A 22,537-nucleotide genomic window follows, 5' to 3' on the forward strand; every position below is an offset into this window, starting at 1 on the left:
TTTGTTTTGTTAGATAATAGCTTTGGTGCTGTTATGAATAAATCTGTCCATCAGAAGTATTTTGATTTTGGTTTAACATCAAATGTGAAGCAGCATTTCTGAGGTTGGTTGAGCTGCTCTGGCAATGTGGGCCTTTTTGTTTTTTTAAGGTGACAAAACGCTTCATGTGTTTTTATGTATTTTGAATTTGAATTTGAGTTTTCAAATTTTGAATTTTAATGACAATCATCAAAGCACTTCCTTATTTAGTGCACCTACTTTGCTTCTCATGGATTAGTGGTGACTGGTTTCTTCATGCAGCAGAAGTACCCTTGTAGGATTTCCTTAACTTTCTAATGCTCTGTGAGTTTTAGAGATTATGACAAATCCTTGCTGTCTTTAAAGTGTGTTTTTAAAGTAACTTAAAAAAAAGAGTTACAATTAGAAAAGAAAATTTGTTCTTCTTTATATTACTGGTTAACAAAATGCCTGATTTCAGTGTTTTTCAAATACCCCCAAAAGTATGAGGCCAAAACTGCCGTCTTCATGATCCATTAACAAGTAGGAGTTGTGTCCCTCCTGTGGCGATTCATCCAAACTGCCGCCGGTTCTCTGAACCTCTCCTGCTCACACAGGCCTGCATACACACTATTTGCAGCCTCCCTGGTTAAATTATAAGCACTAACCAAACTGTTATATTTTCATACACACAGCAGGTGTAGATGATACTTACATGTGAAGGGTGGAGTGGTTAAAGGCTGCTGCTAAACACAGGTCAAGACACAAGAAAGGGTGATGTGGGTGATGTAGCACAAACGTCTCTCTCTCTCTCTCTCTCTCACACACACACACACACACACACACACACACACACACACACACACACACACACACACACACACACACACACCTTTCACTGAATGACACGTAACTCAAAAGCCACCCGCCAAACTTATCAGGAGCACCTGGCTGATTCCCATAAAGCTTCCAATCACAACCCAGAGAAGTCACAGTGGCCACACTGGGCTGCCATGTGGCGACCATCAGAGACAGAGCAGAGGTGACAGTAGGTTCTCCTACACTTTCCTTGGTTCGCTCCTTGATCACCCACCTCACCCGTGTGAGTTGAATCACCCAAAAACATGCCGGGCGCCCTGTTTCTCTGCCTCCTAGTGTCTTCTGTAATCGCTGCAGAAAAAGGTAAACTCTTTAAGAATTCTCTTGACTCTCTTTAGTTCTCGTCACTGCTCTAAATGTCAAATATTGCAATGGGAATGTCTTCCTCTAAGTTCATAACAGTGTTGCAGATTTACTGATGTCCTGTACACGTTTGAGCTACTCTTTCACAACTGTGCTCCAGACTAGAAGACCTGTATGTTTTATGGATGGTTTACCCATTTAAAGAAAAAAATAAATAAATTCCCGTTTCCTAAAAAACTTTCCAGCTCATTTTGGTGATTTCCTGACTTCCCAGTGATGGGGATCTCGCTTGTGAGAAAGAAAGGCGTCTACAGGGTGAAAGTAGTTAAAACTGGGACACTTTTTCACAAAATGTTAAGAAAGAATCATAACAATTACAGATACTCATGTATTTATCCTTGTATCCTTGTAAGTGTATCATATTTTAACAGTTTGGGTTAGTTTTTTGAGACTTTAGCATCATCACTGTGATTTCCCCTGGAAAAAAAAGTAAAACTGGCACGATACATTTTTAAGCATTACATTGAAAAAAAACTCAGATGTCGCAAATAGGGATGGGTACCGGTGTCCGGTGCCATGATGGCACCGGTTCTGACATAAACGGTAGTAACCAGACCGAAAAGCAGCGCACATTTCGGTGCTTTATTTCGGTGCTTTTTTTTCCTGAGCTGTGATACACTTCTAGCCAATCATTTTACGTTTCCGAGGATAGTAGGCGGGCCCAGGTACGTACGTTCTTTTAGAGCAGAGCTACAGATTAAAAATGCCCAAGGCGAAGCGGTCAAAAGTCTGGCTGTACTTCACAGCAAAATATGCAAACTCAGCAGCCTGCAACAAGTGCTTTAAGCTGATACTGTGATACTGTCAAAGGAGGTAACACCAAGAATCCGATTAAACAGCTGGCGACGCATAGCGTTTTTTTTAAAAGCCGAGAAATGCGCAGTATTTGATAGCTTGCTGCGAGACCTCACACCGTGCACGTCGGGTGTGGTGCCAGTTATCGGACCGGAGCAACATCCCCCAAAAACCCGAAGAATAGAGTCCTGGCCCCTAGCCCTGCCAGTGTAGCAGAAATGATGAGGATGATGATGCAGCAGCAGCCGTTCTTCTCTGCATGAGTAGCTTAATGTTGTTCGTGTAATTTACGTTGAGTAGGCTAAACACGTTATTACATTAATGCAGGTAAGGTGAATTAGCAAACACCGTCATAGCTACATGCAGCTGTCTTCTTGTTTGATGGCAGATACTCCCTTCACCCTGGCCAAAAAGGCTAAAATGACCAAAGAAAAAGTGGGAAACAGTTAAACATGAGAGGTTTTTGGACAAAGTTTGTGTTTTTTCCATTGTTTAAGCACTGCTTCCAGCCAAGAGTGATACCATATATGCCACATAGCTGCAGAAAAGGCTAACATTGTTATCTTTTTACAAAAAAAAACCAAAAACAGCTGAACATGAGAGGTTTTTGGACAAAGTTTGTGTTCTCCATTCTTTAAGCACCGGTTTGAGCACCGTTTAAGCACCGGCACCGTTTCAAAAGTACCGATTTGGCACCGGTATCGGATAAAACCTAAACGATACCCATCCCTAGTCGCAAATATGAGAAAAAGTAAAACTCTTATATACAAAGTACTATTTCATTTATTTTATTTCATCAGAAGATTCAATAACCTCTACATTTAAAAAAAAAACTTGACTTTTCTTGAATTATTTGATGATTTGGGGTTTAAAGGGTTAAAAAATATGCTATGCCACTTCTCTAATTCTTTTGTGTCAGATGCCATCTTCTGGGTTAAACAAACCCTAAAAATAGCCCATCACTGAAAAGATCAGATCAAACTGTACAAAGTGTTGTTTCTTTGCATTTTAGTAACACATAAAATTGCATTTCATTGTAAACAAATAGGTCACATTCTATAGCAGTTAATAAATCCACAAAGATTTATTGAATAGGTTAAACTTCAAATACAAAAATACTTTACAAAGTCTTTAGTAGAAGTAAAAGCATTATGATGAAGACTCAATTTATTATGTTTTGGTTTTTTTTCTCTGAGACTCAATTACTAAAATTCTTTATGCCTCCTAAAATCTAGCACAAAGCAAAATCAGTTTCCATCGACAAGACTCCTTTTTGGTGCCTCGTTTTTTTCTTATAATTCTCATGCAGACGCAGATTTATTGTTTCCAATTTGGAATATTGGTGGACTACCAATAAGAAGGAAAGTCCAGGACTTTCATTCTATACATTTTGATATCAGCCATTTATATTATTATGTATTAGCAGTGCTAGCAGCATGCCTTCAAGACTAGCAGTCGTGGTAGTGCAGTCAGCAGGTTAAAGGTCAACCACTATGGCCTTCGACAGTCCTACTAGAGATGACACAAGCCTGTAAGGACATTTTTCTTTATAGTATAAGCACTGACATCCTATATCGGGGGTCTCCAACTCCAGGCCTCGAGGGCCGGTGTCCTGCAGGTTTTAGATCTAACCGTGGGTCAACACACCTGAGTCACATTTTTAGTTCGTTACCAGGCCTCTGGAGAACTTCAGGACATGTTGAGGAGGTCATTTAGCTATTTGAATCAGCTGTGTTGGACCAAGGACACATCTACAACCTGCAGGACACCGGCCCTTGAGGCCTGGAATTGGAGACCCCTGTCCTATATACTGCATATGTGTGTGTGTCACTAAGCGAGTGCAGACTTTGTTTCCTGGTCTTATTGAGACACTGAAAAAAGGAAGTAAAATCTCTCTGCACAGTTGAGTGTTTAGTGTGTCTCCTGTCTTCCTGCCTCAGACCGCGCCCTTCCTGGACTGAATAACACCAAAGATGTTGAAGCCTTCATCGACTCTGCTGAAGTGGTGGTCATCGGATTCCTGGAGGTCAGACAAGAAAATTGCATGTGAATAAAAAAAGGTCTCAATCATAGGCTCAGATAAGTTTGGGGATTTTTTTTAAAGCAAAGCCCACAGTAGCTGTTTTGCGGCTTAGTTTATTATGTTAACATGCATGTGGAAACCCAGACACGATGAGACAAATTAGCTGAGAGTGAGACCGTGAGGTCTCCAGAAATACAGCCTTTGTTTGCACCCCGGCCTCGGTGATGCTGCTGTCACGAATACGTTTTGAAAAAGGATCTGCTTCCCGTGGCCACACCTTTGGCAGTGCTGGTGCTGTAAGGACACAGGGTGGCTGGCTGTCCCACGGTGGCGAGCTCTTTGGCCAGACTTTGTGTGCGGGGGAAGATGGCAGACTTGACAGGAAATACATAGGCATCTGAAGATCTGTGGGATTGGCTCCATTGCTCCTCTCATAAACAAGTGCAGAGACGAGGGGAAGGTTCAAGAGAGGATAGTGGAGGAGAAAGACAGAGAGCACACAAGGATAGTTCATAGCCGGACCATGATGCTGAAGGCAATAAGAGACAAAAATATTGGTGCTGTGACTCACTGAGAATGAACACATATTACAGGCTGCGAAATGAGAAAACGGACTGCCAGAGCTCATGCAACAGACTCTCAGAAATAGACATGATTCACCTTCCTTTGAGTCAGCCTCATCTGTCTTTTCTCCCTGGCAGCTGCACCTTCCAAATTGTTGAGGGTTTCTAGTGTCCCCCTGGAGACACTGGTGTTCTCGCTCAAATTTTACATAAGATAGGACAAACAGTAACAAACAAATAGTGAGGGGGAGAAAAAGAAGGGAAAAAAAAGAATTTACATGGTAAGTTATGAGAGGAGGTTGAAACGGTCTCCCTCTTTGTTCCAGGGAGAGGAGAGTTATGGCTATAAAGAACTGGTGGAGGCTGTGAAGCAAGTCAGCTCTGTCCCCGCAGCCATTTGCTCCGTGAAGGAGGTGTGGGCTGAGTACAACCTCTCCTCGGATGCCATCACTCTCTTCAGAAAAGTACTGCACATATTTTCAGTAATAAACGATGTACGATGTCTGTTTTCATGAATGCGATGGTGATGCTGTGTGTGATGCTTGCAGGCAGATAACCACCAGGAGAACATTGATCTTTCTGAGGCCAAGGACTTAAAAGCTGACGGTCTTGTAAACTTTATTTCTGTGAACGAGATCCGATACATCACAGAGTACAGCCAAGTGGTAGGTCCCACTCATGTCTTCTTCACGGTCCTCTCCTTCTATCTAATATTATCTGTTAAGTTAACATTTCAAATACTTTTAATTAATTGAAAAATTAATGAATAAAAAGCAAAGATCCATCACACAAAATCCCCGGAAAAAGGTGGATTGTTAGAATTTTATTTCTCACATTTTGAACCCCACTCTTTTCTATGTCCTCATCACTCTCTTTTCTCTTCTGTTCCTCTCAGACAGCAGTGGGTCTGTTCAATTCAGAGGTGAAGACACATCTCCTGCTCCTTGCCAACAGGGGGAGCAAAGATTTTGTTGAGCTCAAGGAGCGACTGGGAGCCCTGGCACCCGAGTACACAGGCAAAGTGAGAATATTCCTTAGTGTAATTCAGGTGTAAAAGAGCAGCTTTGAATAAATCTGAGTGCTATATGCATCGATCAGCTTCACTCTGGAGTGTGGAAATAGAAAGGGCTCATGAGAATACAATAAGGTTTGGCTTTTTTGCTTCAGTACATCATCATAGTGGATTGAAAATCAAACAATCCATAAGTGACTGAAGTGCAGACTTTCAGCTTTAATTAAAGAGGTTTAACAAAAAAAAGTATTGACTGTTTAGGAATTACTTTCATTTTTAGACAGTCTTTAATTCTCGCTTTAATTTCAAGGTAACTGGGTAAGCATAAGAGCATAACACGTTATCAAGTCAAACATGGCAATGTTATGGCATTATGGCTACTAATGGAACCGGCTTAGGTGTGCATTGCTCATGCCAAGTCAGTCACCTGATCTGAATCCAATAGGCATTCCTGTTCAGTTACTGAAGACAGTGAGGTGTCTGCAGCTCATGGCAGGAATAAATATGAATTTATGAGGTTTAAATATCAATTTCCTGCCTTTAGGTGAGAGGCAGGTTACATCTTGGACAGGTCACCAATCTATCGCAGGGCTAACATATAGACAGACAACCATTCACACATGTGGTCAATTCAGAATCCCCTATTAGCCTAATCCCATACAGTGAGAGGAAACCAAACACAGGGAGGAGAACATGCAAACACCACACAGGTGGGAACTTGGAAACTGCTTGTTGTGAGGCCTCAGTGCTAACAAACAGCTTTAATATAAAATCGTGTTAATTTGTCCAATTACTAAATCCTAAACAGTAAATGAAATACTTTTGTTAAACCTCTTAAGCTAAAGCTCAGAGTCTGCACTTCAGTCACATCTTGATTGTTTGATTTAAAATGCGCTGTGGTGGAACACACACAAAACTGTGTGGCCTGTTTCTATACTAGTTGATCATTAGACTGCAAACCACGTGCATCCTTCATACAGCACTTTATTCTACATCCTTTTATCTATCTCACATCTACACTTACAGACCCTTTTTGAATAAGCAATTAAGCTAACACGCAAGACTTTGGACCAAGTAGAACTTATTCAATCTGGCCAACGAAAGTATAGACAGGGATACAAAATTCTTTAATTACATTCTGCCAAAAATCAAATAACTTGATCTAATCTAATTATGTAAAATGAACCGCCTGTGTTCCAGTTCTTGTTCGTGCTGCTTAATGGAGCGCTGAAGTCCAACTTAAAGCCACTCGAGTACTTTGGCCTCAAGCCGAAGGACCTCCCACGAGTTGGCATCTACGATGGTAACTCTGACACGAAGTGGCTTCTACCGGAAGGAGAAATTTCTACAGAGCGAGTGCGGGAGTTCTGTGAGTCTTTCTTACGAGGAGAACTGAAGGTGAGCAGCTGTTACTAAAGCTTAGTCACTGCTCTTGACCGAACACATCTATGGTTGCGGTGTATACAAATCCAGTTTGAAGATTTTAATTTATTATGGCAAAATGATCATTCTCTTGAACAAACAGAGGTCAGTATCCTCCAGGAAAAATTGCAATTGCATTAGCCCACACTAGTAATGTACCATGAGCCATCTTCCATATATGAGCCACACAAAAGACAGGAAACCCCCCCTCTGTGTATACCAGTTTGCTCTGTTACACCCCACAGAGCTCCAGCTGGCTGTGAGTTTCCACATCACTAAACTGTGGCATTAGAAATCTGAATTCAACTGACATCATATTCATTAAATGAATCAGCCCTAAAAAAAAAAAGAAAAAAGAGAGAGAAGCAAAAATAACAGCAAAACACAAGAAAGCATAATCTGCTTAAAGGTTTAATCATAATAATCTTTTAGAGAGCACAATTGCTGATTAACCTATCGATGAGTTAATGCTTCTTTCTCTACTTCAGATTATAGTTGTTATAGTCTAATCCAAAATGTGTCATCAAAAGATGTATTAAGACAGAAAGAAAACCTGCCACTGCTATTTGCTTGCTTTTTATTTTGCGTTCAGTTTCTGGTGGGCTTTTTTTAAGCTCTCAGCTGCAGATATACTTTAAAAGGAAAAGCTTTGACTCTCATCTTCCTTTTATAAATGGTTCAATCACATATTTACTTGAATAAAGGAATCCATTTAGCTTATAAATATGTTGCTTCCCCCAGACGCTGTCTTCTAAAATGCTAAAAGATGAATACATTTATAATGTTCAGGATTAAATTACTTAAAAAAAACAAACAGATGTGGCCAGCGTAAATGAAAGTGCTCATAATGCATCCGTGTAGCTGCCATGATTGTAGTTTATTCATGAATTGCAAGACTTTGAACTTTCCTCTGAATAATGCTGAATTGATAAGCTGTCTTCTGTATTTCACTTATTGCACCTTTATTTATTTATTTATTTATTTATTTTCAGGGGATGAAAGAGGCTGAAGAAAAGCCTAAAACAGAGCTGTAGGACTCAAGAAGAAAATGAAAATGAGCTTCTTATTTACAAAATAAAATGAGTAAATTTGAATGAAAAAACTAGATTGATGTCTCTTTTCTCATAGGACTTATACCCTTTGAGCAGACAGGGAATTGTTTATATTTATGAGTGTCCATAAGTATATTATGTGTCCTTGTTTATTTTCCAGTATTTGTTATGTTTTGCCTGTTTACACGAGTGTGAGTCCGTCTGCAGTCTGGTTAGTTGACCACAAGTCACTGGCCGCAAGTCGCAGTGATCTGGCGGAGTTTGTTAGTCTTGTCCACTAATGTTATTGTCAGAGCCACAACACACCAACCTCAGAGAGACTGACAGAAAGCATGCTGGGAAGATGTGGATGGAAGCACTGTAGTAAGTGGTAGTTTCTCGAATGATTCATTCTGGGGAACAGTGTTCAAATAAAGTGAAAAACACCATCTGTACAATATAAACTAACATGAAAATCACACACAGCCCTAAAGCGGGGCATCTAATTCAAGATTAACGTAAAGTTTCACTACAAGACATATCAGGATCTAAAAAAACGGAGCATATTTAGCTACAGAGGCTGTAAAAGTTCTATAAAAGAACAACAGATGGGCTGTAGACATCAAGAGTGAAAAAGGTTTGGGCTGTTCCCAAAAATATTCTCTCAAGCAAGAAGGGAATTTCAAGGCCCAGACTGGGATCAGTATAATTAGTGGTGCTGCGCTGCCAAGCGGATACATCCGGCGGAATCGGGAAAGCCTGGCAGGTGAACATTTCTCCAAGACCAGATGGAATATACAGTATGTGTCCCCCGCCATCTGAGTTTGTTTACGGCTACAAGTGAGACGGCTGACAGATGAGGCAGTGTTACATAAAGTGCTGGGGGCGGACAGACATGACAGCGTTTTCATCAAAAGGGCAAATTGTAAGTTAAAGCCTCTGTAGGGTTCACGTTTCCTTACGTCTGATATTAAATATTGCTGCCCCTCTCGTGCTCTTCTTAAATAAACAAGATGTTGTATCACCAGAAATTAAAGTATGATTTTATTTGCATTTATTGTGTTTATATTACTGTCATTTTTAATCAAGGTTCCTTCTGTCATCACATCAAAATACAAAGAACACATGATTTAATACAGAATCGCATGGCCTCCTGTGGTTTACAGATGATTTTCTTAGAAATTCTGCTAAGGCTGTTTTTAAATTGAAACTTTGGCGGCTGTTAATTTTAATAATTTGGTAATTTAGTTCTGGATGCAGGTGGGACAAGCTGACGAACATTTGGAGAGTATGGGTATGGGAAGAAAAAAAACAAATAATTCCATCATTTCCTCTTAAAAACAAGCAAAAACTGTTATTTGCTTTGTTTTCCTCAGAGCATAGAGTTTAAGTACATGTAGTTTCTGTTGCTCTTTACCTTATATGTCTTCAGTGCAGCAGACAGACTGCAGCCATGCCAACTGCAGATGTTCTGCTCAACAAAACTCACTCCCAACCAGTCGTGGCAGATGGCCACCTGTCCATGAGCCTGGTTCTGCTTTAGGTTTCTTCCTGTTAAAAGGAGTTTTTCCTTTCCAATGTTGCCAAAGTGCTTGCTCCGAGGAGCTCTTTTTTCTCGAATTATTGTAACATCTTTACAATATGAAGCACGTTGAGGCTACTGTTGTTGTGATAAAACTGAATTAATTTTAATTGAATGTGTCCTTCAGTGTGCACATTAAACATGTAGAAGTGTTTTCTTTCATTTGTGCTGTGTTTATTTGTAAAATTAGAAACAGTCTAATGTATTACTTTATGGATGGACTATTGTTATTCATTTTTATGTTCTTAAAGCTTCCTGAAAATTCAGTTCAATTCAATTTTATTTAAATAACACCAAATAATAACAACAGCCTTACAATAATACAGAGAGAACCCCAACAATTATTCAACCCCCAATGAGCAAGCACTAAGGCTACGTCCACACTCATTGTTAGTCCATTTAAAAATCTCTGTGCTTTTCCTGAACATTTTGCTGCAACGTTTCAACGAACCGGAAAGTAAATAAACGGCAGACAGAAATGAGACAGGCCGAATCTTCTTGCGTTTCATGCATGCGCAGTACTGGAACGTAAGCGTTTTGGGCCTTTTCAATGTGGACGCACAGCTCTGTAAAAACGACTGAAAACGCTAGTGTGGACGCGGAGCGTTTTCAGACGAAAACACCGTTTTCAAATCTATCCGGGCTAGTGTGGACGTAGCCTAAGTGACTGTGGGAAGGAAAATGTCCCTTTTTGCTGGAAGCAAACTCCGACAGGAAGAAGACAGGACAAAGGACACACTGTGGGAGGGGGGCAGGTATTAATAATTACTAATGATTAAATACAGTGTGGTGTATAAATTGACTGAAAAAGAAATAGTCATGGGATTACCCCAGAAACCTAAACCTATTACAGCATAACTAAGGGAGGATCAGGATACTCTGATCCAGCCCAAACTATGAGCTTTATCAAAAAGTAAAGTTTTAAACGTAATTTTAAAAGTAAAGAGGGTGGCTGTCTCCCACATCCAACCTGGGAGATGGTTTCACAGAAGAGGGGCCTGAAGGCTCTGCCTCCCATTCCCAAAGGAAGTTTTTCCTTCCCACTGTTGGCAAATTTTTCTTACAACTGATTATATGATTATTGTGGTTTTCTCTCTAATATTACTGAATTGGTGCTTCATAAATATCACTGACCTGAGTTGAATCCACTGGATGTAGAAACTCTTAAAAAAAAAGAATATGACACCACCTATATTACTGTAGCTGGTGATCATGGACAAGATAAGGCCACAGCTTCAGCTGCTTGATTCTGTAGTTTCCACTATTGTAGGTATTAGATTCATGAGTGAGCTCATGAGCTTGTGGGATTGATGGTATAAGCCTCAGGGCCATCTTTCATGACATCTGACATGTGAAGCAACAATCTCTTCCTCCTGCTGCAGAACCCAAACATGATCCTCTCTGTTCTCTGGCTCTCACGGTCCTGTTGGGCTAAACTAAGCAGTAACTTGGCTCTTACAGCCCAAAGTAAACCTCATAAATCTGCATCTAAAACTGGCCTCTCAGTAAGACAAGTCTCTAATAAGTAAGCAATAAGTATACTGTAGGTAACCGTCTTTAGCCAAGTGTGTAACTGGTGTTCCCCAGTTTTTCAGAAAAAAGGCATAAAATGTCACATGATGCTGTTTGTTTATTCTTCTGAAAAGAAGTGGTAATGTATTTAACAGAAAACAAAAATTCTTTACTGCACATTTTTTGATTTGATTTTGATTTTATTGATTAGGATTCAAATATCTCAATGAATACAGAACAAAGATCTACCACAAAGCAAGAAAGCATGAGACAAGGCTAATCAAAAGGTACTGGCTGAAGCATTTGCTTATTACGCCAACCCTTTTAACAAAAGATCTTTTTGCATGCAGCTCCTGTACACAGGGCAGAAAGAAAAAGACTTTCCCTCCATATATTTATAGTGTGCAATGCTCTGAAACCACATCGATGTACTTTACAGATTTAGATTACTGTGTGTATGTGTGTTTACTGCTTGTATAACAAAACTTTTATTACTCCCTTACTTTGTGCGGCACACAAAAAGCAAAAAAGCACAAGTGTTTTTCATTTTTATTATCAGTATGAAGTTGTAGCTTCATATGCTTATTAAATAGATGGTATGTGTGTGAGGTTGTGTAGTAGTAGTAGTGTGTGTGTGTGTGTGTGTGTAGTGGGGTGGTGGGGGGCAGCAGTTTAATATCGATGGGTTTTTTTTAGGAAATGTGTTTTGCTGGCTTGATGAAAGGTTTTGTGGTAAGTGTGAAGACCCATCCATCCAATTTACAAAAATAGCCTTTATTTTGAAAGATGCAGATGGCATCTAAACATGCAGAAAAAAATGTAGATAGCTATAATGTATTATTAGAGCTTCCTGCAGGAGTGCTCAACCTAATACATTTTTTTTTGTTCTTCCTCCTGAATGCCACAAAAAACCTTCTGTTTGTCGAAACATGACGTCACACAAGTGTCTTGTGGTGGTTTGATGGATCAGGTGACGAGAAAGAGGACCGGCTTCAGCACCATACAGACCTCGTGTGCCAAAATGTGCAGTGAGGATGTGCTAGAAGTCCATGAGATGTCCAACACCACTGCTGTGTTGGGTGAGGCTGATTTAGCTGACAGGCACCTTGAGATCAAACAGAGCCCTACTCTGGCAGTTGCTGAAGTTTCGTGATGCCATGAAATAAAAGCTCCATCCTCTGCACAACTCTTACAAATTTTTAGTCAGTGAAGGGGAAAGCATCTTCCCACCCACTCTGTATGCAGAGGGGGCAGACTGCTGTCAACCTTAACTGAGGATACAGTCAGGTGGTGGAAAAAGTACTTTGAGGATCTCCTCAATCCCACTGGCACACCTTCCATAGAGGAAGCAGGGTATGGAGACAAGGGGTATGCCTGTGGCTGGGGTCACTAAGTTTTATATAAACTCTGGTGACAGGGGCCCTAAGACCTAGAGTCCCTTTGCCCTTGGATTGGTGGTGGCCCCTATTTTTAAGAAGGTGTGTACAAAGTTCAGGGAGATCACACTTCTCACCCTCCCTTGGAAGCCTCAGCCTCCCCTTGTAGACATGAGAGAGGAGGTGTAAATTTAGTTTTTATTGCTAACAATAAATTAAACTCATTCATGATGGCAGCTGGACTACTACCTAGAAAAGAATTTCTAGGTGTAACTGAGATGGATGTGGTCTCAGGATCTCATTTTGCACTGGGGCACTTTACAGCCAAGTGTGAAGCAATCTAAGGCCATAGTTCTCCCCCAAACACGGTGAAGAATCCACTTTGGGTGGGGAATAAATTGCTGCCTAAAGTGAAAGAGTGCAAGTGTCTCAGGTGGTTGTTCATGAGGGAGGAAACAAGGGATCTGGAGATTGACATTCAGATAGTTGCAGCGTCAGCAGTGATGCAAGTACTGCCATCTGTTATGGTGAAAGCGAGCTGAGCATGAAAGGAAAGCTGATGACTTAGCAGTTGATCTATGTTTGTACCCTTAGTTATGGAAACAAGCACTGTATGCCAGAAAGAATGAGATCACAGATACAGGTAGCAGAAACAAGCTTCCCTCAAAAGGTTTCAGGCCATCTGTTAGACATAGGGTGAGGTGCTCAGTCAGTAGCGCCTCAGAATAGAGACACTTCTTCTCCACATCAAACGAAGGAAGCTGAGGCATTTTAGCATCTAAGATGCCTGCAGGATTATCTCCTGGGCAGAACTGTTTGAAGGGGCTTGAAACTGGGGGTGCTGAATATATGAGTGTTTGTGCGCGCACGCTTAGTGCAACACATGTGAGGCAGAAACACAGGTGAGCAAATTGATTATGAAACACTTAAAAAGTATACCAGTCTTTCAACTACGAGTTTTCTTTAGACACAGCAGTCAAGATGTGCATACACACACAATAACCTATGTGTGTGCAGCTAACCAAAACCTAAACCTAACCCTAAATAATGACATGAATCATTTTTGAAATTTAAAATACATTTATCTGTTTTTTTGCATTTGCAGGGGTTACTGTACTGTACTTCTCGCAGCATTGCTCTTAAGGTTTTTCAGCCATGTCCAAATAGGAAGAGAAACCCAATAAATGCAGGCGAGATATATCTCTATATCTTTACAGCTAGCTTGGGAATGCTTCACTGTTCTCCCATGACAGTTTGAGGAGGTGACAGGGGAGAAAGAAGGCCTCTGTTTAGACTGCTGCCCCCCCCCCCCCCCCAACCCCCCCAAGCCAAACTCCCATAAGTGGCAGAAAATGATGGATGGATGGATGGATGTAATAACATAGCTGCTTCATTATAAATCCATGTCCAGTATTATAATGTAATTTTAAATTTTGTGTCTAAGCACAACTAAAATTTAACTGCTAAAAATCAAAAAACTTGTTTTGCTTTTATTTAAGCTGGATAATTTTTACTGCTAATTGTTTGTTGTTTTTTGTTTGTTTAATATACTAAAGGAACAGCTAGAACTGGCTCTTGCGGTAACACTGTTGTATAACAGCACCGTGTCCGACAGTTCCTTACTCTTTTCAGATGTTACACTGTAATATTTAAATGTTGCTGAAATATATTATGGGTATTTTAGGTACCTTACTGCAGACACAACACGAACAAAAGGAAATGTCATGCTTTTCTCCGAGCTTCCACACGCAGCCTGAGGTAATGGTTTTAAAAAATGCTGAATACAGTCCTCTAACTGGTCATTTGAAAGTTGTTTGTTGCAAAGATATGAGGCATGTGCATCATGCAACAGGAATAAAGCTGGTATGGATAAGAGTTCCAGTAAGAATGGCTCTGCTTACCCATCACCCATGAGGCCATCTGTCTGATGGATATAGACGTCTTTACTAGATACTGATTCTGTGTAAACTACACAAAGCTCAAAGAGAAGCAAATGATGGTTAGCCAAGAAAAGAAATTCCAGATTTCAACCCCACTGAAGTGTCGTGGAAGTATTTACAAGAACAAAAACTGACCGTCTTGTAGTTAGAGATATTTTCCTTTGAAAGGTGAAACAAAATTTCAGCAAACTGACAATAACGAGAAATTGTCCCTGCTTAAAAAAGGGAAATGATAACTTCTCAGGAATTTATTTCTCTACGTGAGAGCATATCTTCAGACCAAATGTGAAGAGGTCATTTTCTGATTGAGATCTTTGTGCTTTTTTAAATTTGTTTTGTTTTTAAATTTAGCCCCACAGGCTGAAAATTAATTTACCTTTTTTTTTTACTTAATACTTATTGCTTATTACTATTTACATACTTAATGAATCACTTTGTAATTCAACTATTGTTTCTTTGACTTTTCTTTTAGTTGTTTGTTGATATTGTAATTCACTGCTAACTATTAGCAGTAAAATGTGTTTGCGATAAAGTCAATATGCAACAGCATATGCTCTATGTCGTTTTCTCAAAAGAGTTTCTTTGTAAGTTTTTTTTTTTGTATTTTTACTGGTTATGATATGACTAAATATACTGATAATCATACATGTGCAAATAGACAATGGAAAAGTACAATGAAACAGAGAAAAATCATTGGATTTATCAAAAAAGTTCCAATAACAACAACGTAACGGATCATTTACTAAATAAAATTTTAGTGATAAGACGATGTAATCAAAAGCCAGGGTGAGGAAGTGCTTCATAGTTCGGCCTCAGATCATTTGATAGATTGTTCCAGTAGCTCGGAGCATGAAAACTGAATGAAAAAATCTTTGGAATGCCGAAATCATTCCCTGAAACATTATGTATCTCAGGGGATGTGATTTAAAAATACATTTGTAGGAAGTTCTTAAATTAAAGAAAAATATGAAAAAAGGGAAAAATGATGACATTTGACTTGTGAGGATATTACATCATCTGCTTTAGAAAAAGATGCTCATCACTGATATGACTTGACTGCTGTGATCATACACAGTACAGTCGCTATCACATGTTTTAGTTGTATTTAAATCTGCTAGATGCACAAGAGCTGGGACAACTGTGAAAAACTGAGAGCGTTACCTGATGTCTACATGATATTAATTAAAAGCCAGGATGCGGCAGCAACGAGGAACTGTGTCTGCTGCATTTCCTGCCTCCTCGGGGATGTTATCACAATTGTTTTCTCCAACTGTGTCCCCCGAGTACTAAATCCACAAAAATCCACAAAAATGGACACTGGACGAGACACTGAAATTACATGGCATGAAGTCCAAAACAAATCCTAGACACCAGGAATAACGCTAGACTACGAAGCACAAAGGACAACAAGGTCACTCTGCACCACTGGATCTGGCTCACTACATGACAAATGAAGCCATTCGGGGCTCTTTGAGATAAATATGTATATACACGAGTCAAGTGATATGTGTGTGTGAAAGTTTGGTTATCTACACAGTATTTAAGATGCAATATGGTTTAGGTCAAAGCTGCAAACTCCAATACCTTTTTTAAAAATATACAAGCCACCAAAGCCGCACTCGAATATATCGCACAAACAGAAAACTGCATCCAAACCCGCGTGCATAACGCTGTGCGTCCAACACATGGGGGTTGTCTAAATTTATCTCTCTATATGCTGAAATACGCTGACTGACACTGTGCATTGGGCCGCTGGTTGGTGTTGGTAAGCCATAGCCGTGCACTGGATCTCTCCAGGACCTGGGCCGAGATGGATCTGTAAATAGCGTTTGACTGCGGTTTCGAGTGGGACTCTGCAACACTCTAATTAAGCTCTGTCGCATAATGAGGCTCACTGCTGTTCCGTGTCACTCGATTAGTAGGTTGTGGTAGGCTCAGACTATAGTTTGGGGTTTGTGTGGGTGGGAGATCACATCTGGGGCAAGGAATATAGAAACATAACAGCAATGGCAGACCTGGCAACCTTGATGTTAAAGAGGCAGCCCTGCAGTGGGTCGTCTGGATTAAAATCCAATTAAATGTTAAGGATATTTTATAGAAATCTTGTAATAGCACCAGTTTGGACTTTCAGGGTTTGTTGTATTATTTATACTTCAGCGATGACGGATCAGGACTTAAAGGAATTTGAAGGGGATGTATAAGACTGGTAAACAAGACAAGTATATAAAAAATGATTAGTTTTGCCTTAAAAAAAAATTGCATTTTTTGTTGGAGAAAATATTACTAAATATATATATATATATATATATATATATATATATTGTGGAGTTTATCCAAAAGCAAGAGAAAGGAAGTATTTTGAGATCTCTATTCAGACATTTAACTCAAAATTGATCTACAGGTCGTTCAAGTTCTTCAAAAGTTATCTTTAACTATTTCTGATGAGTTTTTTCTTTGTATGTGAAAAATGCATATTTGCACACGCGCACGTTGTGGAGAAAACAGCACTTCCACAAAGAGTGTAGGGAATAATTCATCCATCATTCTGTCAACATATGCTCGTACTCACAGGTTTACATGTGTTGCCATGTACTGTACGTAATGTCAAATGCCAGAAATGTTTGTGGCTGTGGCTGTTGGATGAGTTTTTGGACTCTGTGCCAGGAGCTGTTTGGATGTTTATGTGAGTTTTCATGATAAATGGAAGCGGAAACGGTGACATTTGATTCCCCAGCCAATCAGAGGATTATCTCATTGTGTGGGTCTGGTCTGACAAGAGAGGTGGACTACAGTATATATTGACCTCGACTTGGGAGAAAGAAACAGAACAAGCCGTCAGAGGAAAGCAAAGAAGAAGGAGAAGAAGCTGTAAAAGAATCGAGTTGTCTACAAGGAGACACTAACTACAAGACATCATGAAGGCTCTAACTCTCCTCTCCATCTGCGCTCTTCTCTCAGTGTGCTGGTCCATGGGAGGTAAGGACAAACTCTTGTTAATGCTGTGAAGCTGAGAATCGTTCTCGACCTTTTTAGGGGCGATGTGAGCACCTACAGTACGATTAACGTATGCCATTGTTTGTTTTCATCAGCGGTGGAACCCGAGGTTGTCGTGGACCCCGATGCCGACACAGCTGCTGATGTTGCACCTGCTGACCCTGCCGCTTCTGATTCCTCCTCCGCTTCCGACTCCTCTTCCTCCTCTGAGTCCGATTCCGCCTCATCTGACTCTTCCTCAGACTCTTCAGCATCCGATTCATCATCCTCAGAGTCCTCTGAATCCTCTGAGTCCTCACAGTCTTCAGAGTCCTCTGAATCTTCCGAGTCATCTGAGTCCGACTCCTCTGCATCAGACTCTGGCTCTGACTCTTCTTCATCATCATCGTCATCCTCATCTTCCTCAGAGTCAGCCAGTTCTGAGGGTGGGTAGCAGATTTGTTTGATAGAAGCTTTGCATAGTTTTAGAATTTAAACGTGAAAAAAGTAAAAGTCTAAAGTTGCAATGTTTGACTCTTCAGCCAATCCAGTGGTGATGAAGAGAGATCTGGCCGCTGTTCTTCTGAGAAGCCGAAGAGCCGCTCCAGCTGGTAACCTCTCCCCTCTGCAGCTGGAAAGGTACAGCCGTTTTCTTTCACTTTGCAGTTTCTTGCTACAAAAGTCAATATTCATAAGTAAAATGCGGTACATACATGCACCATCTAAAACCATTTCTCTCCACCACCCTTCAGCCTCAGAGAGGTGTGTGAGCTGAACGTTGCCTGCGACGAGATGGCCGACACTTCCGGCATTGTGGCCGCGTACACCGCCCACTATGGTCCCGTCCCTTTCTAAGTTAAAAAAGATCTCTGTCATTCATATGTGTACTGTTTTTCTGTCATTTTCTTATGCAACAGTGCAACAACTCCCCTAAATCAGAAGCAGAACACAAAAACCATGGTTCAGAACCATGCTATGATGCTACACAGAGAATTTCTTTAGGCACAAATTATTGCACAAGTGGCCAGCTATAGTGGTCCTGAAAGAAACTGCCTCTTCCAGGCTTTCAGAGAGAGGCACATGGAAACACAAGCCTGTGAAGTATGTTATAGTAGCCCACACAAGTTTTAAATTATTCTTTTCATCTGTAGTGTAATGCAGTGAATGGTGCTACAAGTGCAAATGTATTGTTTCGTTTTTCTTTTTTTTTCTTTTGATGTACTGATGTTTTGATATTATGGATAGTCTTACTTTAAGTGGTAGTTCAAGTGAGTAATGGATGTAGTCGTAGAGGTAGTGTAGTGTTAGCATTGTGTTGATAGTGGTAGTGTACACTATGTGTAAAATGCACATCAGTTATCTGTTATGACTGTAACCACAAATTGCCTCTGGGTTTGAAAATAATAAATTATTTTGGTTTTTGTCAAATTGTTGCATTGTCCTCATGAATTTTTAATTTTAGTTCCTGATCTAAGAAAACAGAATGTTTGGGGGGATACTCAAGGTTTGGCACTAAAGGGCACTGAACACATGCTCCACACTGATATATGTCAGATTGTTTAATATGCTAACTTGTGAGCTAACAGCAGTGGTTCTAGTCAGATAAAGCACTGTGAGATCCCAGCTGCAGCTTGAAGATGAGCAGCCAGAGCCGTCAGTTGTCAGAGGTAGTTAGGAAACCTTATGAGACAGATTCTCTATTGTCATTATGCAGTCACATAATGTAATTCTGTATGCTAGTTCTCACCTTAAAACAGACCGCATTACAACATACATACAAATACACAAATAGTACATACAGTAGACAAATAATTGGAACTGAACAATTGAGGTGATTCAGATGGATTTGCGCTGAACTATTACACATAGACATGCGTTGTGTCTTCAGTATCCTCTTCCTCTTCTGCTTTTCCTCAAATGCCTTGTGCTTCCTCTGATTACCATTAGATGGCAGTGTTGGTCAATCAGTCACCTTAGCCTGTAGAAGTCAGGACTTTTATACTCACCGGCCACTTGTTTAGGTCGACCTGTTCAAAACCTCATTAGTGCAAATATTTAACCAGCCAGGGCATTTAAGCAGGTAGAGTTGGTCAAGACTTGACAGTAACACCTGTAAAGGCTTGCTACAACCAAGGTGTGCAGGGTAGTCTATCTGAATACGGCTGCTGATTATGTCCTTCCTTTGATGTTGAGATGGTTTTTGGAAAGGATAGTGCATCATGTCACAAAGCTCAAATCATCTCAAACTTGTTTCTTCAACATGACAGTGAGTTCACTGCACAGAGTCACCAGATAACAGTGGAACACCTCTGGGATTTATTGTAAAGGCTCACATCATAGATGTGCAGCTGACACATCTGCAGCGACTGTGTGATACTATCATGTCAATGTGGATTTTCTATAATAGCGTGTTCAATATGTACAACAAAGAATAAAGGCAGGTATGAAGGCAAAATGGGGGTCAAAACAGTACTAGCACAGTGTACCTAATAAAGTGGCTGCTGAGTGTAATTCTGTACTAGTTTTATAGGTGATTTAAGAGTTTCCAAAGATACAAGATATGTTATTCTGAATTTGGGATTAATTATGTTCAAGACATCTAAACTATTTTTCTTCTGATGGACTAAAAATACAACAAACACACGCCGTCACACAGATGTCATAATATTAGTATGTCTATCAAAATTAATCTGATCTGCTGTCACCCAATGAAATGGGTGCCAGCAGTGTGTGTGTGTGTGTGTGTGTGTGTGTGAGAGAGAGAGAGAGAGAGAGAGAGAGAGAGAGAGAGAGACATTTCCATGGCATTACAGTTTTTTACAGACGCTAGGACACATTTCTCAATACTTAGGTCACTTTTGCAAAACTCCTCACACAGTGAGCACAACAGAAGTCTATGTGGGCTAAACTGAGGATCAGTTATCATTGTTTTGGCACAAAATGCATTCAATGACTACATCTCTCAAATTTCATGAATTATTTTCTCACTCAGATACAACAACTGCCAAAAATCTTTGTACAGGACATTTTGCATGTGCTTACATACTGTTTTCAAAACTGTTAAACTTATGGCCAAAACAATAACACAATGCAAAACTTGAAAAGACAGCAAAATTCAACAGCAATATTTTATTGAAACATATTTTAAATCTAAAAATGCAGTTTAACCAGCCACAGCTGATTCCCATTGTAGATGAACCTCTACACAGGTGTTACTCCTTCAATTTCATTACAAAAGGAGACAACTGCTGAATAGGTTTGTTTTGTGACGTAAACATGGACCCAGCCAGAAATGGAGAAGTGGCTGAAAGAGGAAGAAGAGTGGCTGGGAGGGGGCGAGGAATACGTATGCGTGGTGGAAGAAGAATAAGAGGAAGATCAAGAGCTGTAGTCTCAGATGAGATCAGAGCTACTGTAATTGATCATGTAGTAAATCATGGTCACTCAATGAGAGAGGCTGGTCAGAGAGTGCAGCCAAATCTGCAATGCTCTACAGTGGCATCTATTGCTAGAGCAAACCAACAGGTAACTTGTATTCTGCAGGGGCATTTGCACATTTCAGAAGTAAATAAGCTTTTGTGTAATTGTTGTTGCATTTCTGCTTAGGACTCAACAGTCACCTCACACAGGAGGGAGAGGACGGATGTTCACTGATGTGCAGGAAACTGCCATTGTTGATATGGTCATCAGAAACAATGGGATAAAACTCACTGAAATTAGACAGAGTCTTGGCAGACAACGTTACTTTTGCAAATATTCACAGTGTAAGCGTAACAACAATTTCTAGAGTCCTGAAAAAACATCAGGTCAGGATGAAACAGTTGTACACTGTGCCTTTTGAGAGGAACTCTGAACATGTCAAGCAACTCAGGAACCAGTATGTCCAAGTAAGATCAGAATAAAATACAGATCTGTTTTTGAACAAAACCAAACACACAAAGACAATTATACAAATTTACTACTGTAACAGCTTATGTTGCCATGTGGATTTATGTTAGAGAGTCATGGAGATTGAAGGCAGGCAAACACACCACATTTTCATCTTTGTGGATGAGGCAGGTTTCAACTTGGCCAAAGCACGGCGACGAGGGAGGAATGTGATTGGGAAGAGAGCCACAGTGAATGTCCCGGGCCAGAGGGGTGCCAACATCACAATGTGCGGAGCAATATCCACTGATGGACTGCTGCTACACAGACCACTGATTGGGCCATACAACACTGAACGGCTCCTTGCGTTCCTGCATGATCTCTATGGAAGGGTTGTGCTAGGTGAGGAAAGGGATGCGGAGAGAAGGAATCAGCCAACATTTATGATTGTATGGGACAATGTGGCATTTCATCACTCCCGTGCAGTCAGAGTGGTTTGCAGCCCATCCCAGAATGGAGTCTCTTTTCCTTCCACCTTACTCTCATTCCTCAACCCCATAGAGGAATTCTTTTCCTCATGGCGGTGGAAGGTTTACGACCATCATCCACATGATCAAATGTCCCTCCTGGATGCAATGAATGCTGGATGCCTGGACATATCAGCAGAAGATTGCCAGGGATGCCTAGGTGTATTGCTCTAGATGACACAAGATGTGATGTGGATGAGAACCTGTGGCCAAATGGAGAAGACAGAGTAGATTAGCATTACTATTGTATGTGCATCAGTGGATGGTGTGTATACAAATTCTTGTATTTTGGGATTACTTGGTGCAAAAAAATAATACATAAACAAATATTAACGAATTCTGCATGATGTCTGATTCATTCCAGTGACATACATTGAAATTATAAACAGATGTGTCCTTGTTTTACACAAGAAAACACTGTAATGCTACATGTTGTTAGTGTTTTTTAGGTCATTGTTTTGTGGGTGACAAAGTGTGTTTGTCGGCTGTCAACCTTTGCTAGTGTTCTGGAAGAATGAGTTTATTTGAGACCTGGATAAAGTGTTTTGGTAGTTGTAGTGCATTTTGAATGTGAAATGAACTGCTTTGCCAAGCTGACGGTCAGTTAGGAGGATTGTGTGAAGAGTTTTGCAAAAGTGACCTAAGTATTGTGAAATGTGTCCTAGCAGCTGTAAA

The 22,537-nt window shown here is 40.3% G+C and overlaps 2 protein-coding genes across 3 annotated transcripts; both read left to right on the forward strand.

Moving 5' to 3' along the window:
- Positions 1 to 959: 959 nt before the first annotated feature.
- erp27 (endoplasmic reticulum protein 27) lies at positions 960 to 8,156 on the forward strand. 2 transcript variants are annotated; one of them, XM_026169297.2, is made up of 7 exons: positions 960 to 1,179; positions 3,975 to 4,060; positions 4,947 to 5,084; positions 5,169 to 5,285; positions 5,516 to 5,641; positions 6,833 to 7,030; positions 8,047 to 8,156. In XM_026169297.2, exons 1-7 carry the CDS (start codon positions 1,122 to 1,124, stop codon positions 8,086 to 8,088), a joined length of 765 nt encoding a protein of 254 aa, XP_026025082.2. In that variant the 5' UTR covers positions 960 to 1,121; the 3' UTR covers positions 8,089 to 8,156. The 2 variants fall into 2 exon arrangements, with proteins under 2 accessions (XP_026025082.2, XP_080159001.1); XM_080302875.1 differs by lacking the exon at positions 960 to 1,179 and adding an exon at positions 3,836 to 3,854.
- An 8,793-nt stretch (positions 8,157 to 16,949) lies between these two features.
- On the forward strand, positions 16,950 to 18,896 carry bglapl (bone gamma-carboxyglutamate (gla) protein, like). The gene is made up of 4 exons (XM_026169298.2): positions 16,950 to 17,471; positions 17,585 to 17,914; positions 18,011 to 18,107; positions 18,221 to 18,896. The coding sequence occupies exons 1-4, from the start codon at positions 17,411 to 17,413 to the stop codon at positions 18,321 to 18,323; spliced, it is 591 nt and encodes a 196-aa protein (XP_026025083.2). The 5' UTR covers positions 16,950 to 17,410; the 3' UTR covers positions 18,324 to 18,896.
- The last annotated feature ends 3,641 nt before the right edge of the window (positions 18,897 to 22,537 follow it).

Source organism: Astatotilapia calliptera, chromosome 6 (assembly GCF_964374335.1).
Source record: "Astatotilapia calliptera chromosome 6, fAstCal68.1, whole genome shotgun sequence".
Lineage (NCBI taxonomy): Eukaryota > Metazoa > Chordata > Actinopteri > Cichliformes > Cichlidae > Astatotilapia > Astatotilapia calliptera.

What these genes read in the sequence shown, in the direction of transcription:
- erp27 (XM_026169297.2), top strand. Translation starts at nt 1,122, where the DNA reads ATGCCGGGCGCCCTGTTTCTCTGCCTCCTAGTGTCTTCTGTAATCGCT. An exon ending in CACCCGAGTACACAGGCAAA is followed by an intron (nt 5,642 to 6,832) that starts GTGAGAATATTC and finishes CCTGTGTTCCAG; the next exon opens with TTCTTGTTCGTGCTGCTTAA. An exon ending in TCTTACGAGGAGAACTGAAG is followed by an intron (nt 7,031 to 8,046) that starts GTGAGCAGCTGT and finishes ATTTATTTTCAG; the next exon opens with GGGATGAAAGAGGCTGAAGA.
- bglapl (XM_026169298.2), top strand. Translation starts at nt 17,411, where the DNA reads ATGAAGGCTCTAACTCTCCTCTCCATCTGCGCTCTTCTCTCAGTGTGC. An exon ending in AGTGTGCTGGTCCATGGGAG is followed by an intron (nt 17,472 to 17,584) that starts GTAAGGACAAAC and finishes TGTTTTCATCAG; the next exon opens with CGGTGGAACCCGAGGTTGTC. An exon ending in TCCCCTCTGCAGCTGGAAAG is followed by an intron (nt 18,108 to 18,220) that starts GTACAGCCGTTT and finishes ACCACCCTTCAG; the next exon opens with CCTCAGAGAGGTGTGTGAGC.